This window comes from Salarias fasciatus, chromosome 2, assembly GCF_902148845.1.
Source record: "Salarias fasciatus chromosome 2, fSalaFa1.1, whole genome shotgun sequence".
Lineage (NCBI taxonomy): Eukaryota > Metazoa > Chordata > Actinopteri > Blenniiformes > Blenniidae > Salarias > Salarias fasciatus.
This window is the reverse complement of record NC_043746.1, coordinates 9,744,866-9,761,193: the sequence shown is the minus strand read 5'-3', so window position 1 is coordinate 9,761,193 and position 16,328 is coordinate 9,744,866. Positions and strand designations below refer to the sequence as shown.

General features: G+C 45.9%; 1 protein-coding gene across 3 annotated transcripts in view; it reads left to right on the top strand.

Moving 5' to 3' along the window:
- unc5a (unc-5 netrin receptor A) overlaps positions 1 to 16,328 on the top strand; it is a 144,564-nt gene that overhangs the window by 57,869 nt on the left and 70,367 nt on the right. For all 3 annotated transcript variants that reach the window (XM_030111519.1, XM_030111508.1, XM_030111524.1), the window contains exon 2: positions 16,019 to 16,234. In XM_030111519.1, coding sequence (XP_029967379.1) covers positions 16,019 to 16,234 — 216 coding nt within the window. The remainder of the gene's footprint in view (positions 1 to 16,018; positions 16,235 to 16,328) is intronic.

Sequence of the window (16,328 nt, the reverse complement as noted above, 5' to 3'; positions counted from 1 at the left end):
ATCAAGACTGCAATTACCATACTTGCATCGAATCAACTATTTTCTCTCCCCTCCCCATCAGCCGCGTTCTCGGACTCAATTAAAAGCGGCACTTGTGCGGTCGTTTCGCTGGCAGCCAGGGGGGGGGGTGATGGCACTGCGAGCAGCGGGACGCGGGGCGAAGGTAGATGGGGCGTTGTGTTTGGAACAGCCTGTGTTTACTGTCTGTTTGTGGCTATCGGCGCACACGCCGAGACAGATGAGGCACAACAGCTGGCTCTAATGCGTGTTGGGTGGGATCAGCCCGGCCCAGTCACAGCACATCAATAGACCCATACGTTAGGTGACAGGGAGAGCACTAAACTGCGCTCGTCTAGCAGGTGTCACGGGCCCGGCCTCGGCACAGGTGATAGGAAAATAGGCAATCTGTCTTTCCCATTGCAGGCTGGGAGTGTGTGTGTGTGTGTGGGGGGGGTGTGTGTGTGGGTGCGGGGTGCAGGGAGGTGTTGGGCTGTTGGGTTGCCACTGGACATCAGAACTCTGATCCTTCACGACAGAGAACAACAGGTCCGTTTCACATGATGACAAAACATTCATAACCCGGACCTGCAGCGGCTCGCCGGCATCGGCGAGCGAGACCGCCAGGCGGTCTCCGGACTGATGTGCAGCCTCCGTTTGCCATTTCTCCAACCGGGCCTCACTTTTTTTTACACTTTTGCTGCCTGTTGCGTCTTCATCTGATCCCGTCTGTCACTAACATCTTTACTCGCCGTTTGGGTTTAAATCAAACCCTTTTCGCAGTGACGTTTTTATTGATACGTGAAGTGACAGGCTGTAATTTGATCAAGACGGAACAAAAAAGGATTTCTGTTGTGAGCATTATATTGAGGGTTGCGTCTATTTTGGGAAGTCTGTGATAGCGTCCAATTTGCAAGTCTCACTGGTTTGTAATTGGAAAAAGAAACTCTATTAAAGCCAGGAAGGTAAAAAAAAAAAAAAAAAATCATTGCAATTTAACTTTTATACAATTTACTTCAAACAGATTATTATATCCTCTGAGGTGCTTATTTTGTCAACTACAAGATGATAATGTCTTATTTCCTAATCATTAATTCAAGGAGAATGATGCTAGTACAGCAGTGATAATGAGTCGGAGCGTTTGTCACCGCTCGCACTGTTTCGCTGGTGCAATAGATCCAACAGCCTTGCCATTAGGCCCCCGAAACTAAATTTATGCGGAGCCGGCAAGATAATAACCCCAGCATTTATTACAAATGTGGATTTAATTACAGAACTTAAGCTGCGATGCATTTTCACAGTATTACTACAGTATTTTTATTGCTAAGGTTTCATCATAAGAATCGAAGGGAGGAAAACTGTGGCCTGACACCGAGTCTGAGCAGCAGATACCATCGGCTTTTATCTGCTGAGATGCTTTTCCAATCCAGTCATTTGTTCATGGGATCTTGGAAATTGTGAAAATAACATATCAGTGGCATCTGTGAAACATATTTCTGTTTGAAATATCTTTATATTACACTTGTTTGTTTTTTTTTAGCAGCCGAATCGTCTCACCAGTTGCCACAGAACTGAGGAGAGCAGTAACCTCACCGGGTAGATGCTCAGCGAAACAGGAATTTGCAGTGATTCTATTCCATGCTCATAAGACATGTTGCTGCTTTAGCTTCATTAAAGACACGTATATAGCTTGACAGATAACGTGAGAACTCCTTGGTTGCAGTTGCAGCATATCAGCTTTTTCATGGTGTGCACAATAAAAGTCACTTATTTCACAGCGTAATTTGCACAGTAGTTTAGCACAATTTATGCTGCACTATTGGTTTTTTTCCCCCCTTTGGAAGTGGCCCATATCTCCTGCTTTTATTTACTTATGCTTATTCCAGCTTGTTTATATTGTTTTATTGTGTCTGCAGCAACAATTAACGTTCCAGGAGTCTCAGTTAACCCTTTTCACAACTGGATGTGCCCAGTTCATTTAGATTTAGCAGCTATGGTGTTGTGAGGATTACGCCGGGAACGCACTGGACGCGGAAGCGTAGCGGAGGCGCCGCGCGCGCCGCGCGCGTCTCAGCGCCGGCGCTTGGCTGTTCGCACTGGAGGCGCCTGCGCTCTCCGCGCAGGTCACACATCGGCTGCACTCGGCTCGCTCCGTCAGCTCTCGGTTTTCACGTTTGTTCCCTGTTCCCTCTGTCTCGCTCTGCCAGTATGGATGTGTGTGTTTTGGTGACCTGTGGAGAGACTTTTTCTCCTCCTGTCCTCTTTTTTTCTGCATCACGTGAATGTCTGTCGCTGTGTGTGTGTGTGTGTGTGTGTGTGTGTGTGTGTGTGTGTGTGTGTGTGTGTGTGTGTGTGTGTGTGTGTGTGTGTGTGTGTGTGTGTGTGTGTGCGCGTGTGTGTGTGGGTGCGTACATGCGTATGTCTGTTTGTGTGTCCATCTGTCTTGTGATTAGACCCAAGTGACAAATTATAGACAGACGAGCAACACCGCCCGTAACTAATCGTCATTTAATTTGTTATATTTTGAAAATTGACCGGATTCTCTTGCCTTTTCTGTTTCCGACTTCCTGTCTGGTCCGATCTGCTTGATCCAGCTTGACACATGGCGCTCCCGGCGCTCGCGGCTCGCGTGAAAAATAGAACGAAGCGGAGCGGGCGCGCTGCAGAGCGCGAGCCGCGGCGCGCGCGGCGCTCCACTGCGCGTTTGGTGCGGCCGGTCAGATAGGTTAACATGGGAGGCGATCAGAAGCGCAGTGCGCGGCGCTACCGCGCGCGGCGCTTCCGCGTCCAGTGCGTTCAGGCCGTAATGCGTCGGTGCTTCCGCCTGTTTTTTTTTTCCCCCAGATATCCTCAACTCTCTGTGTGTGGCAGTTGTTTAGTGTTAATGTGGGTTTCCGATGGTGCTGTAGCTCACTATAATAACTAGTCACAGCAGCAAAGCTCTGTTTTTTGTGTTTTCTACAAGTTGTTGTGTTTTTCTACACATCTGGCCAGCAGTGACGGGACGAGAGTGGAATTATTATTCATACTCTGAAGTCCACAGGACTGAATTGATCTGAAACATATTTCAGCGTGTTATTTTTGATACATTAACATCAGAGTTTGGGAGTTTGGAATAAAATTAGCCTCCGCCATTCTTTATTGAATAATGGGAAAGGGGAGAAATTAATAAATTGACTGAGAGTTTCATGACAGATCTGTAAAAAAAAAGATTGTAATTATCCCAGCAGGGGGACGTGTGGTCATGGTATTTGTGGCAGGAATATGCATTTAAAAAGGACACATTTCTACTTTGGTTCCCTCATTAATTCGTTTTGAAATGTGGCGCGTCCACTCTTACCTGGAAACCAAATATACCCGGCTCTCTCAGAGGAAGTGACCCATTATCCAGACAAATATCTCAGAGTAAAATCAGGCCTGTCATGCCAAATTAACTATGACTAACATTTCCTATCTGCAGAGTTGGAATTGCCATCACAAGCAAAACGGGAGGGAGGCGCCTTCACACAAGGCTTTTCTCAGCCGTCACCTGCCTTGCATTTCAAAGCCGTACCCAAAAACCTGGACTACTACTCCATTACTCAAATTACAGTCAAATAGAGCCAGGCTAGAGGTTGAGCTTCCCATTTTCCATCTAGTTTTACAGTCAAAGGAGAAGCCCTAATTGCAGTTAGTCACTGGGCCTCTCTCTTTATGCCGCATACAAGAAAGAACAAGGTGACGTGCTGGCTCGATTTATAAAAAGTGTTCTTATTAATTCAGATAATGATCGTTCTTGCCATTAAAGCACTTTCCGCCATTTTTCCCAGTGTTGTGTGCGTTGGTCGACAGTCCTGATAAGATTACTCCACTATCCTCTATAGTTTGAATTCTATTGGTATTTTTTCCTGCAGCAAAGTGCCTCTTTTCAGATATTTATTGCCAGTCACCTAATGCTTTGCTATTGTTCATGCACATTATTGGGCTGGATGTGGAAGCAATTTCTGTCTGTGTAATGTAGAGCGTGGCCATCAAGGCTCTTTATGGATTTGGGAAGGCGGAGTGGAGGAAAAACCCAGAACAGCTATTGTTGCCATTGTTGTGGAAACTCTGGAGAAAGGTCTGCTTTGCCGAACACAGACACTGTAATAACAAAGTAAACATGCTGAATTTTGGACTCAGTGGCTGTTTTTTTTCTTCAGCTTTCACAATACACGGATGATGAATTGAAAGGCAAAAGTCTCTAAAGGACGATCTCAAGGACAGCTTAAAGAATTTGTGCATTGTGCATGAGGCCATAATCCTTTTGTAAATGTGCGAGTGGAGGGGGGGAGAAGTTGACCATTGAGTTGATAAGTTCAGCTTCCCTCGCCTACCGAGAAGTGTGTTAAAACGAAGTGCAGAGAAAACAGACAAGACGTCTAAACCGATCAGAAACACACCTCTGATTTTTCCCTCATTGACTTTGCCGTGGTCGTTCACTGCTGAAGAGGCGCCAGATGCGACTGTGCCTCCCGTCCTATTTGTCTTGTGTATTTCTAGCCAGCTAAACTCTGGGAAATGTTATTACAGCCTGCCATTTTTAGCATACTGCTCAGTAAATGATTTCCAATTTCAGAGTGTGAGAAAACAGCCATGATGAATTCCTCAAATGTCATTTTAGTTTACTACTCAACTTGATAATTGAGTTTTAAACATCCACATCTGGGTCACCAGAGGTAAACATGTAAACATTTTTTATTGACCTATCTCTTCTCTGATCGCTGTCGCTGATCACGAGGCGAAGCGAGGGAGAACTTGAGCGCAGCTTCCTTGTTATCGGGCGGCGCATGTCTTCGGCGCGGTTTGTGGCGAGGTGTTATTGTCAGCGTGGCGATGCTGTCCCACCCCATCACATCATCTGTCAGAAGATCATCAGTAGCTGAGCGAGCCCAGGAGGAGGATCGCAGTGTGGCGTCGATCTGGTTCACAGACACGCAGCCTCTCGTCCCGGTGAAAGGGAGGAAATGGCTTCAGTTATGTTCTCAGGAACTACTGTTTGTTTGGTTTCTGCATTTTTTTAATTTTTTTTTTTATTTCAAAATGCTTGAATAATCAAGTTTGGATTTAAAAGGATAGTTAGAATAAGTTGGCTTATTTTTCTTGTTGTTAACAAATCCCCTGAAAAAGCAGCAGTAAATCGATCCTATTGAAAGTATTGTGTGTTTATTCAAACCTTGACATTGTGTCACTTGTTCCTTTGTGCCGTCGAGCTCCGTAGTTTTTCAGAGACCATTAAAAACGCATTAGTGAACCACATCACTGTTGCACGGAGTAATGTGCCTTTATTACCATTAACATGGGCATCGCTGCTAATTTCTAGTTATTCCCACATGCGGTGATCTGGGACCGTAAATACACTCTGAAGCATCAAAAATACGTTGGCGTGCTGATTTCGATAGTCCCTAAAAACATGAATTCATGCCTCTAGTTTGGTGGAAAGGTTAGGAAAATAAATTTCTTGTTTTGAGGAAAGCTTAAAAACTTTTTATTTTCAGAGGGGTGAAGCTGCAATCCTTTCTGCAATTATTGTTCATATTTTCCCTCAAAGCGTCATGTTTTAAAATGTGTTAAACATACAGGTCAGGTATTTATGTAAACACATATTCTCGTGTCTCTTTTAAGGAATGTCATTGAGTATTGTTTCTATTTTTATTTGTATTTTTGCAGGAGTGTGAGTGCGTCAGAGGTGTGGGGATTTACATTGTGTAGGCATCAGCAGTCGGAGCCTGAAGTAGCTTAAAGCCTGAAACATCACATCTGATCTGCAGGGTTAAGGCGGAACAAGCGCTGTGCTCATCTCTTCTTTTCTTCCTTTATTCCACTTTCAATGCTGCTAAAGCAAAAAAAAAAAAAAAAAAAAGAGGGGGGAAAAACTGACTGCAAGCCAAAAGTAGAAACTCCATTTTAGGAAAAGTTAGTTTTCTTTGGATCTGTTAGTAAGAAGTTCAGCATCCTTTTCATTTCTTTGATTTTCACCTCGCTGACGTTTTCGTGTCTGACTGCACATCTGTGTAAATCATCACTGTCAGTAAACTCACCTGCTGGTTTGATGGAGGGAGCGATTTTCATCATTCTTAATGTACAGGACTCGGTGAAGAGTCATGTTCATATTACCAGTAATTGCTTATGTGCAGACAAAGGCCAAATAACGTGAGCTGGTCTCAAACATGTGAATATTGTGTAAGAATGGAAATAAGTGGCTGTTAATCTCATTTTCTCTGACTCTCGCATTGACTGTCACTCGCTTGGAGTTTGATATTTGTTGAAGTTCGCGCTCCATGAATAAGTGAACTTTCTCAATCAAGGTAGAAATGATTGAATGTATTTCCTGAGTTAGATTTACTTGAAACTGGAGACCGAGGTGTGTTTCCGGTGAAGAAGGTAGAACCTCTTTTCCAGAACCGATTTGTATTCATGCGTTGCTAAGTCGGAGCCACCAGTGCAGCTTTGCTCTCGGTTGCGATGTCAAGAGGACTGGAAGTGGGAGCGGAAAGTGGAGGGAAAAAAGAAAAAAACTTAGAGAATAATCAAAAAGCTGTTCAGGTTGAAATGAGTTTCCCCTGATGCACGCCGCCGCTGCCGCCGACTGATACCTTAAACACGCCTCGAGTTCAGATGCATTTTGGTTTGCTTTGGAAGGGAAAGTCATATCAGATAACCAGCACTGCCTTTCATTTCCAGACAGGTTCACACTTATCTACATAATTCCCAGTTATATTTCTCTTTCAGGTCCGAAGCCTTCGGATTTGAGCCTCTGCTTCTTCGTGAAAATGTGACATTGTGGTAAACACGTTTGTCTTTTGATAAAACAGCTGCCACGTGTCGGAACTCCTGGCACCCAGAGGAGCATTCATTATCCCCGTCATAGTTATGGATTGTAAAGCCTGCAGTTCCATTTGATGATAGTCGCCGGCCGTACATATGTATCTGCGTTTTCATGCTTCATTAAGCGGGCAAAAGCAATTTTTGCCCCAACCGCCTCATGGTTGTGAAGATAGCAGTGGCGTTTTGTCCACTGCTTTGGTCGACACTCAAATGTCCGAACTGCAATAGTATCTCAGTCTCCACTGTGAAATGCGTTTCCGGCCTCGATGGCAGTGACGCACGTTATAGATTTAGTTCAAGCGATCTGACATCAAAAGTTGTTTTGGCAGAGCCACAAAAAGAAAGAGATGTGAAGATGGTAGATTTAATTATAGCTATGAGCAGATCGGACTTTTCGAATATTTATCATTTTTGTAATGTTGGGTTTTTGCAGACGCCCATTATGGCATAATTTTACCAACACTGCATCGCCCCTACTGTTACTGTGATCATCTACTGGCAGATACAGGAAGAAAAGGCGATGATTTCCTCTGTGAACTAAGGGAGAACTTTCATCCCTCTCATATATAAACTTTAATTTTGTCTCTATTTGCATATATGATATATTTTTTTCAAAGCAGTGCTGTTTGTTCTTGTTGTGCTTCAATCAGGCCAATAAGGATGAAATGGTGAATAGATCCCCCAACCTTTCATTTTAATGCGACGGATTCGACGAACAGAGCAGCGTTGCTCACAATTTTATGAATACAATAAAAATAATGTGCATCTGTGATCCCAGAGAATAAATCATTTTATCAGGTTCTGTCATCATTAAAGCAATCTGCCCAGTGCTTTATGGTTTTCATCAATACCTGCTAAACTAATGACATTTTTCGCTCAGGATGAAGCCTTGGCTGGATAGCTAATACGACCAATTAGATTTTCATCTTTCATAAATACTTACATTGACTCTTGGGCTTTTTACTCTCAGATATACGAACGATCTCTGGTTTCAGATGTTCGACCAAATCATCTTCCAGTCCTCCAGTTCATGGTTTCATTCCCACTTTGTTGAAGTGAAAGCATGGAAGTGTCCTTGGGCAAGACGCTCGACCCCAAACTGCTCTCGGCGGAGGTCGTGCGCCTTGCGTGGGGGTCGTTCTGAATGCGAGTGAAGGTGTAAAGTGCCTTCAGACTGCTGAAGCGGTGAAAACACGCTATATAACCGTATTCCATTTATCATTTTGCCGTTCTCACTAGTTTGAGGCTGAATAATTAAACTACCAGCAGTGAGGAACATCCGGGTGAAGGACGGCAGCGTGAAGCTCACACTGATCACTGCTAGCAGAGCGATCCCCACCCAACCACTTGACTTACCAGGCCGATTTATTTCATCCAGGAATCCGTCTCGCTGAGCTGAGATTCGATCACAGTATGTAGATTCTGCTCATTTTGGGCTGTATGTGCTCTGCATTATCATGTTTCGTTCTCTATTAAAGACAAACGGGACCAGATCACACATTAATGCCAATTGTGATTCGTATCTTGTAATTGTGTTTAACTAAAACATGAGAAACTCCATAGTGACATTCCCCGGCGGTGAGATTGTCCCCGTGCTCCTCCGCATGCGTCCCTGCAGGCCTAATGATGAGCTGTAAGTGAGCCCCGTGGCATCGCGTGTCACCGCTACAAGAGCCGCTGGCTCGCTAAATTGGAAAGTTGGCGCCGGCGTCACATTACGGTTATTAGAGTTGAACAGGTGATGCGTTATCTGAGCCTTGTTACGAATCATATCTTTTGTGTTGTGTTCTAATTCTCAGTCTATGCTGGGAAGCCTCGGAGCGCCGTCACACTAATTAGATGGTGCAAGTCATCCTCCATTTGTTTCTCGCCGGATCTTTACTGCATGGACGGCAGATGATGAGTTGAGGAGGAGGAGGAGGAGGAGGAGGAAGAGGCAGGTGGAGGTGGCTTTTGAGTGTCGCAGGGGCCTGTTTGGCAAAGGTTTGTGTCAAAAGCCCTCAGAGCGGAATGAATAAGTTTAAGGTTTTTGTGCAGACATCAGCAGTTACGCTCTCTCTATTGGGTTTTTGGACAGACCTCAAAGTGAGAGTGTGTTCTCTGTGAGGACATGAATTTCTAATATCTCAATGTTAGAAATGATAAAAGAAGGTGTGTGTCACTTCTCGACTGAATTTCCATTCGTGGCGTTACAGTTTTCCATTATAAACAGTCTATATAAGCCGTGATTGTGCCCTTCTGCTATTTGAAGGTTTAATTATCTTGATCTTCCTGCTGTTGGAAGCGTTTTGTAAAATGTTGTGCGAAGCGTCTCCTCCTAGCTGTTGGCGTATCTGGTAATTACAGGATTGGTTCGGTGATCTAAATTGTCTCCTGCTTTTCTACATCCTTCTGCTTATTGTTTGCCAACTTTAACTGCGTCTCCTTTCCGTCTCTCGCTGCATTTCCGTTATTTCCCATGCCAGCTCCGGCTGCTATAATCAACTTGCTTGCGGATAACCTCGTTTCCGGCTCGGCGTTAAGGGGACGACAAATCCATGAGTGCAGGCGTGACTGGGATGGCAACGACCGGCTGCGTCTGCCCCGCCCGACGGCTCGGAATGTCTCCGGCTCCTTTGAGGATTGCGCGCAGTTATTAAGTCAAATGTGTTTAAATCTCCCCGGCTCTTTCGAGAAACATTGCGCAGCGCAGAGCCAAACAGGTGACGCTTTGATGAGTCGGCGTCGTTTGCGCTGCAACAGAAAGCCGCTTTAAAGCGTCTCTCTTTGGAAAAAAAAAAAAAAAAAAAAAAAAAAGCACTAAAACTGTCAGGAGCTTCTCGTGTCCGGTCAGGCTTTACTGGACTGAAATAAATTAGGGTCTGCTCCTCATCAATTGGCAAAATATTCCGGACCTTCTTTTCATTCGGAAGGACTTGGATCTTTTCCTCAGCTGAATGACTGAAATGACCATCAAACATGAAATATCCACGTTATTTAGAAAAGACTTCATTTTTCCTCTCCTTCCTGTCATGTTGTTTTGAAGACATGAACTGTTTTTTTTAGATTCTCAAAGAGGAGTAAAAATCCAAATAATAATGTTACTTGATCTTTGCATTCCTTTTGGGTTTGAATTATGTATTTTGCAGTTGAAACTAAGCTCTTCATCTCTAGAGGAGATGCTATTTATCTGGAGGTCATGATCAAAAGTTGATTTTTTTTTTTTTTTTTTACCTCACTCTCAGACTTAATTTACAGTACTGTAAAACCGAGTATTAAAGAGGACAGCTTCTGTGTAACACGAGTAAAAAGCCCGAGTCACTGAATTATGTAAACGCAGGCTACAGAGCTGATTGGTTTTTAAGTCCAGAGGTGGAAAGAAATGAAGTGACAAATACTTCTTCTAGTCCGACTCGTCAAGGCTAGATTCGTAGATTTGCTCATGCATTTCTGTATTTTCCACTACAGTGAGTGGTCATTAAAGGATTTCAGTTCAAACTCAGCATGTGTTATTATAATAAACAACGGTTCAACTCTTCATGGTGAAAAACATTACCGTTGTTAAAGAAAAGAAAGAACGTAAGTTTTTCTTTTGAGGAAATGAGTGGAATCTTTTGCTATTGTCTGCTCTTGTTCTGAAGAAATGTAAAATACAGATTGTTTCAGACTCAGCCCCAAACCAGGAGAGAATGAGATCAAAGCGTCAGCTGTGACTCTTGAGTGGCGAACGCGAACATTTCTTTCCGTTGAGAAGCTGCTGGTCCGCGGTGTTAATTATGCCTCTGGGAACAGGAGCGTGGTGTCAAAATGTACCACTTTTTTTTTTTTTTTTTTTTTTTTAAGTAGAAAGAGGAGTTCAGTCTCCCAGCTGTTGCTGTGCTTAGACTCCACTTTAAGCCGTTTATTCACACGCATTTGCACAAACAAGCACAAGTAAGCAGGTAAATATAGGAATGTGATATATATTTACAGGCGCACCTGGAGCCGGCCTCGCTCACTCGCAGCTCTCAAAATGTCAGCTCCTCCACGCTGACAGGAACCTGAAATGGTTTCATAGGTTTCAAGGGGAAGTTTTTTGCCTTTCAAGACGGCGCTGCCATGAAAGGTGAGCCGAAGCGAAGGTGTCGGGGAGCGTCGGCTCCGGCGCCGGTGGTAAACGACGCAAAGTCGCTCCCCTGCCTCGACCCTCCCGCTGAGACGTTGCTTCAAATAGATGACAGGAAAAATTAATAAATAGGAATCAACAAACTGGAATAAACACATGTGTAAGCTCCTGTTCAAAGGTGTAAGGCTCATTAATAGTGCTGCCGTGCTCCGTATTTACACAACACAGGCCTCAACTCTTCCTCTGTCACTGACAAACTGTTTAATGACACGACTCAGAGGGGGAAGAAGAAGAAGAAAAAAACCGCATTTAATCTTTCAAAGGGCTGCCTGTTTGAGTAGAGATGATTTGTGTCGCCGCGTCTGACGACAATTCTCAAAGTTGACGCCGCGACCGGAGCTTTCGGAGAGCGTGTGACTCAGAAAGGCTCTCGTCAGAGTGAATGTATGCCAGCAGACGCATGGCGCCCGCATCCCCGTGCATGCTCAGCGGCCAATTTTTGTACTCAATTAAATGGGAGAAAGCTGTAATAATGTCACACGAGGCGTGTGTGAGGCTCATTTGCATATTCACCCCCCCCCCCCGTCCTCACCGGCTCATCGTCTCCTTCTGTCCTGTCCTTCGCTCTCTCTCTTTTTTTTTTCCCCCTCGCCCTTTAAGCATCGATACAAACGTGGTGCGACGGAGTTTAGGTTGCTATGGGCGCCAGCTCTCCTGCGTGATCCTTTAACGCACCCAAGCAGTTCCTACACAGGTGTGTATTTGCTGACAGTAATTGATCTCCCTGCACATTGACCGTCGCGACCGTGGATATTGCATCCCTGAATTTGTTTGTCTTTTTAAGCATTTCAGTGCAAACCTGCTTTTCCTGTTTGTGTGCATTATTCAGCATCTCTGATTGATTGAGAGGGAGGGCGAAGCGGCTTTTTGTTTAACGTGCACAGACCTGTGTGTGTGTGTGTGTACACTATGTGGGAGTGCCTGCATGAGTGCTTGTCGAAGCACGGTTGTCTCATTGAAAAATTTATTCCGAGTCCCCGACATGCGAAGGAGTAAATATTTGTCATCTAAGGACAAACATACATCAGTCAGCCGTGCTCCAGATTATATATGATGGCGAGTCGAGCGTCCTTTTTTTTTTTTTTTCTGCACACGTCCCGTTTCTGCCTCTTTTCCTGTGTTTGATGACAATGTGCAGCGCTGTCACGGGATTATTAATAGTCCTCCCAACCTTACATGCACATTCCTGCTTAACCCTCATTTGGATGTAATGTGCTCGGGAGTGAAAGCTAAACAAAGACATTAATTGCACTCGGAAGAAAAACAACGACGTGGCTGAGAAAATTTGATCTGGGATTTGTTGTTAATGGTGGCGAAAGATGAAACTGTTGAATATTGTGGATTGTAACTTTAATTGAATTAATTTCTGAAGACGTTGTAAGGCAGCGACGGTGTCATAAAACACTTGTTATAGCTGCTGTTCATCACTGTGATGTAAATTATGCCCAGTGATTGCTCAATGATGCTTTCCTTCAGGGACATGATGTTGTAAAAAAATGTAATTGGCTCCAAAGGGCACATGATGTGTTGGTGCTGCGAGGGGGAAAAACACAAAAGGGGGTTATTTCCTCTGCAGCAATGTTTTTTTTCCCCGCTTTCTTCTCCCTGCTGACATCCTCATACTGTGGCACATTCTGCGATGTTGTTCAAGCAGATAGTAGTGAAATTAAAAAAATAAATGCTTATTTTACAAACTGCGATAAGACGAGTCGGCGGCACGCGGCACACTGACGCTGGCAGAGGATAAATGAGGATACGTATGAGGAATTCAGTTTCAGAATGAGACCCGAGATGTGTGTGCACACACAAAAAAGAAACTTGCTCCACAAAAGTGAGACAGAAAGTGACATTAAAGTAAAAATCATTATGAAACATCGAAGGCTGATGGTAACAGAAGACATTTACAAAGTTGCAACACTTGTGAAAATCTAATCCTGTGTGCTCTTCGTAACGCGGCGCCGTCTTCTGATGTTATGACAGTGGGCACGGCAACGTGATCTTTGTTCAGGGTTTTAAATATATTTCCGTGTGTTTTTGACTGCGTCGTCCATCATCTCCTCCTCCTGCGGATGCGCCCGGTGCCCGACTTGGGAGTTGACGTGGTGAGCTGGACAGATGAGACGCGGGGGTCTGTTCGCAGGGGGAAATCTGCCCTCGACATCATGGCTCAGCACACTGACAGCTGGTGCACACTTGGCGTGTGTGTGCGTGCGTGTGTGTGTGTGTGTGTGTGTGTGTGTGTGTGCGTGGTCTTGGTCACTTGAACCGTCTCTCGAGAGAATAGCAGCTGCAAACAAATATCGGGTCAGAACCCGATGCGTTTTCTTTCCTTTCCCTTTAGAAAGTACGAGAATAGAAGCGCAGGCTCCTGGACTCTTTGTATAAAGGCCATGCAGCCTCTGGGCCTCCGCAGCTCATCAAGCTCCTTGTATCAATTAGTTTATCGTCTGCGGCCATACGATCAACACGGGAGACATTGAGCATGTAGCGGTAGCCGTCAGTTACGTGCACAAACCGATCCGGCGGCGAACACAGGTGCATTTGTCGATTAATGGCGGCCGTAGCTGATCGCACTCAGCGGAGTCTAATGCAGCGCCCGTAGAGCTGCTGTATGTCTATTTGATTTGTGCATTGACCCGCAAGACGTCTTTCAAGTGGTTCATACTCCCCTCGTGTGTGTGTGTGTGTGTGTGTGTGTGTGTGTGTCTGTGTGCGCGCACGATGACTTTGAAGTATGTTGTGTCTTGACAATAATCCGAGCCAATTTACTCCGTATCAGCCCCCCATTATGGGTTTGACATAAAGCGGTGCGTGACTAGAATGTCCTCCCATAAAATGACAATTTACTTCTGAAAAGAAATTACGTGTTTAACCTCATTAACCTAAAGTACATGTGCTAAAATGGGCGACTAACCCCCACCCTCCATGACACGCCGAACGCGCGCACAACCACAAACACAAATTGGGAACATCATCATAAGTTTGGAGTTGACGCTGAATGTGACCCCTGCAAATGAGGAGCCGGCGGCGAGATAACGGCGTCAGGAGTTCATCAAGCCGTTCTCGCGACTCGCCGGTGCTTCTCGGGCGGCGTCGGCCCGTTCTCCCCCGTTTCAACATCATCCGTCCTCTATGAGATGATTAACCCGGCAGGTGCGAGGTGAGCCTCGCCCACTGCTTTAGCGAGTCGCCGTCTTGGGTCTGCGGGGAGTACAGGGGGGTCAGCCCGGCCGGCTAATGGCTGCGGTCACAGAGCTGGAAGTCGGCCCATTAGAAGGAGCCGCCGTCATTAGGACCAGCACATTTTCAAACAGCCTGACCTGCTGGTCCCGCGCCGTTTATTAGCAAAGTTTTGGCTCTCCGTTAGAGCAATTATATTCACTATTCATGATGAACTGTGGCCTTTTCCTCGACACAGAGACGAGAAACACACACACACACACACACACAAGCGTCGTAAATAATGCCAAGCAGATGTGTCGCCCTGAATAGAGCGCCGCCGTATTTTCCTCCGTAAATGAGTGCGGTAAGAAAATGGGAAAATGGCAAAGTGTCAGCAAGTGATGTATGTCGTTCATCGGACACAGAACATTTAGTTTTCATTAAGAGTTAAACATGTACACGAAACATTAATGGGGTTCAGCGACAGCAGCAGCAGTGGCGTGCTTCACAGTATCTCATTCTGATGAATTAGCGACTCAGCACACAGGGGTACCGGGGGGGAGAAAAAAGGAAAGAAAGAAAGACATTAATATAATGTGGAGTGGGGGAGGAACTGACAGATAATGTCTTTATCTAAAGATTGGTATTTATGACGCAGAGTAATGTTATCCCTGACCCGGGCATGGGCAAGCTGTAAGGATGAACAAAGGCCAGGCGAGGGAGGAGAGGACAGGAGGAGAGAAAGGTCAGCACGAGTGTTGCCGTTTCATTATGAGAGATGTGGACTCCCATCCTCTCCTGCTGCACAGGGAGTGATGGAGAAGGTTGTTAATGCCCGGTCTGTCAGCCATATTGGATTCGGGGGCAGTAAATTAATATTACACTCCTTTTAAGGGGGTTTTATTTTGGGATTTACTGGTTTCCCCTGAGTGTCGGTGGTGTAAAGAGGTTACTTCCCTCTCTCCACTCCGTTCTGTGTCCTCTCGCTATCTCCCGCACTCCGCTAATATGTTTAGAGAGAGAGAGAAAGCGTGTTCATAGAGGAAGGATGTGTGCGCTGTAGGCTCTTTGGTGTCATTCAGTGTTTGTATTGGACATATTTCAGCAGGCGCGCACACAGACACACACACAGACACACACACCAAGCCTGCTGTAAATTGTGGCATCATCCAAGCAAGAGAAGCTCCAGTCTCTCCGCACAGTGGAGACGTGTCTGCTTTCTTCCTGCTCCACATGTCCTGCGTGTCCTGGAACAATCTGGTAGAATAAGAAGAACCTTCTGTACGCTGCGTTGGAGGTGGATTCCAGTTAACAGGCTGTCTGGCTGTCAGTCATCTTTAACCCCGCCGCCGCTCGCCCGGTCCTGTTAACGTGGGAGAGTTAGAGTCGGGGTTGAAGAGCCGTATAACACGGTGTGAAGTGGCCCGGTCGCCGGGACGGGATTTATGGCTGCTGGTCCATCAGCGCCGACGTTAAAGGGGCCGTGATTAAGAGCTGGAGTAAAGACACGGACTCCGCTGTCCCCTCCACCCCCCCGACCCAGCCAAGAGCACGGCGGGCCAAGCTCTGTCACTGCCAGCTCGACTCCATTCAGCGCCGTCTCTCTCCTTCTCGCCCCGTCCGTCCATCTGTCTGCGGCTCTGTCTTCTCCTGCCTCGTCCGCATGCATATGTATGAGCCGAAACTCACCAAGGACACCGAAAATCTGCTTTAGATATTTTGCCGCACTTTTGCTCGCCACTCTAGCAGTCACAGGTTCTGCTCCCCTCTTCATGACAACTTGAAAGGCTTTGAAAGCTTTTTTTTTTCCATTTATTCAGCATCCCTTTGAAATCTCTCCCTTTTTTTTTTTTGATTAAACCCTCACAGGTTCCGAGCACGCCGCCACCGCCACGCTTCCCGCCGCCTTCTCGGACCTGTTACCTCACTTCCTGGTGGAACCGGAGGACGAGTTCATCGTGAAGAACAAGCCGGTGACGCTGACCTGCCGCTCCACGCCGGCCACGCAGATCTACTTCAAGTGCAACGGCGAGTGGGTCCACCAGGACGACCACCTGATCGAGCGGACCGTCGACCCGGCGACAGGTACACCGAGCGATCCCTCACACCCAAATCGTCCGTTTGATGTGGGCTCGAACCGAGCTGCTGCTGAGAATTTTGCCAGATGAGACGAGCAGTC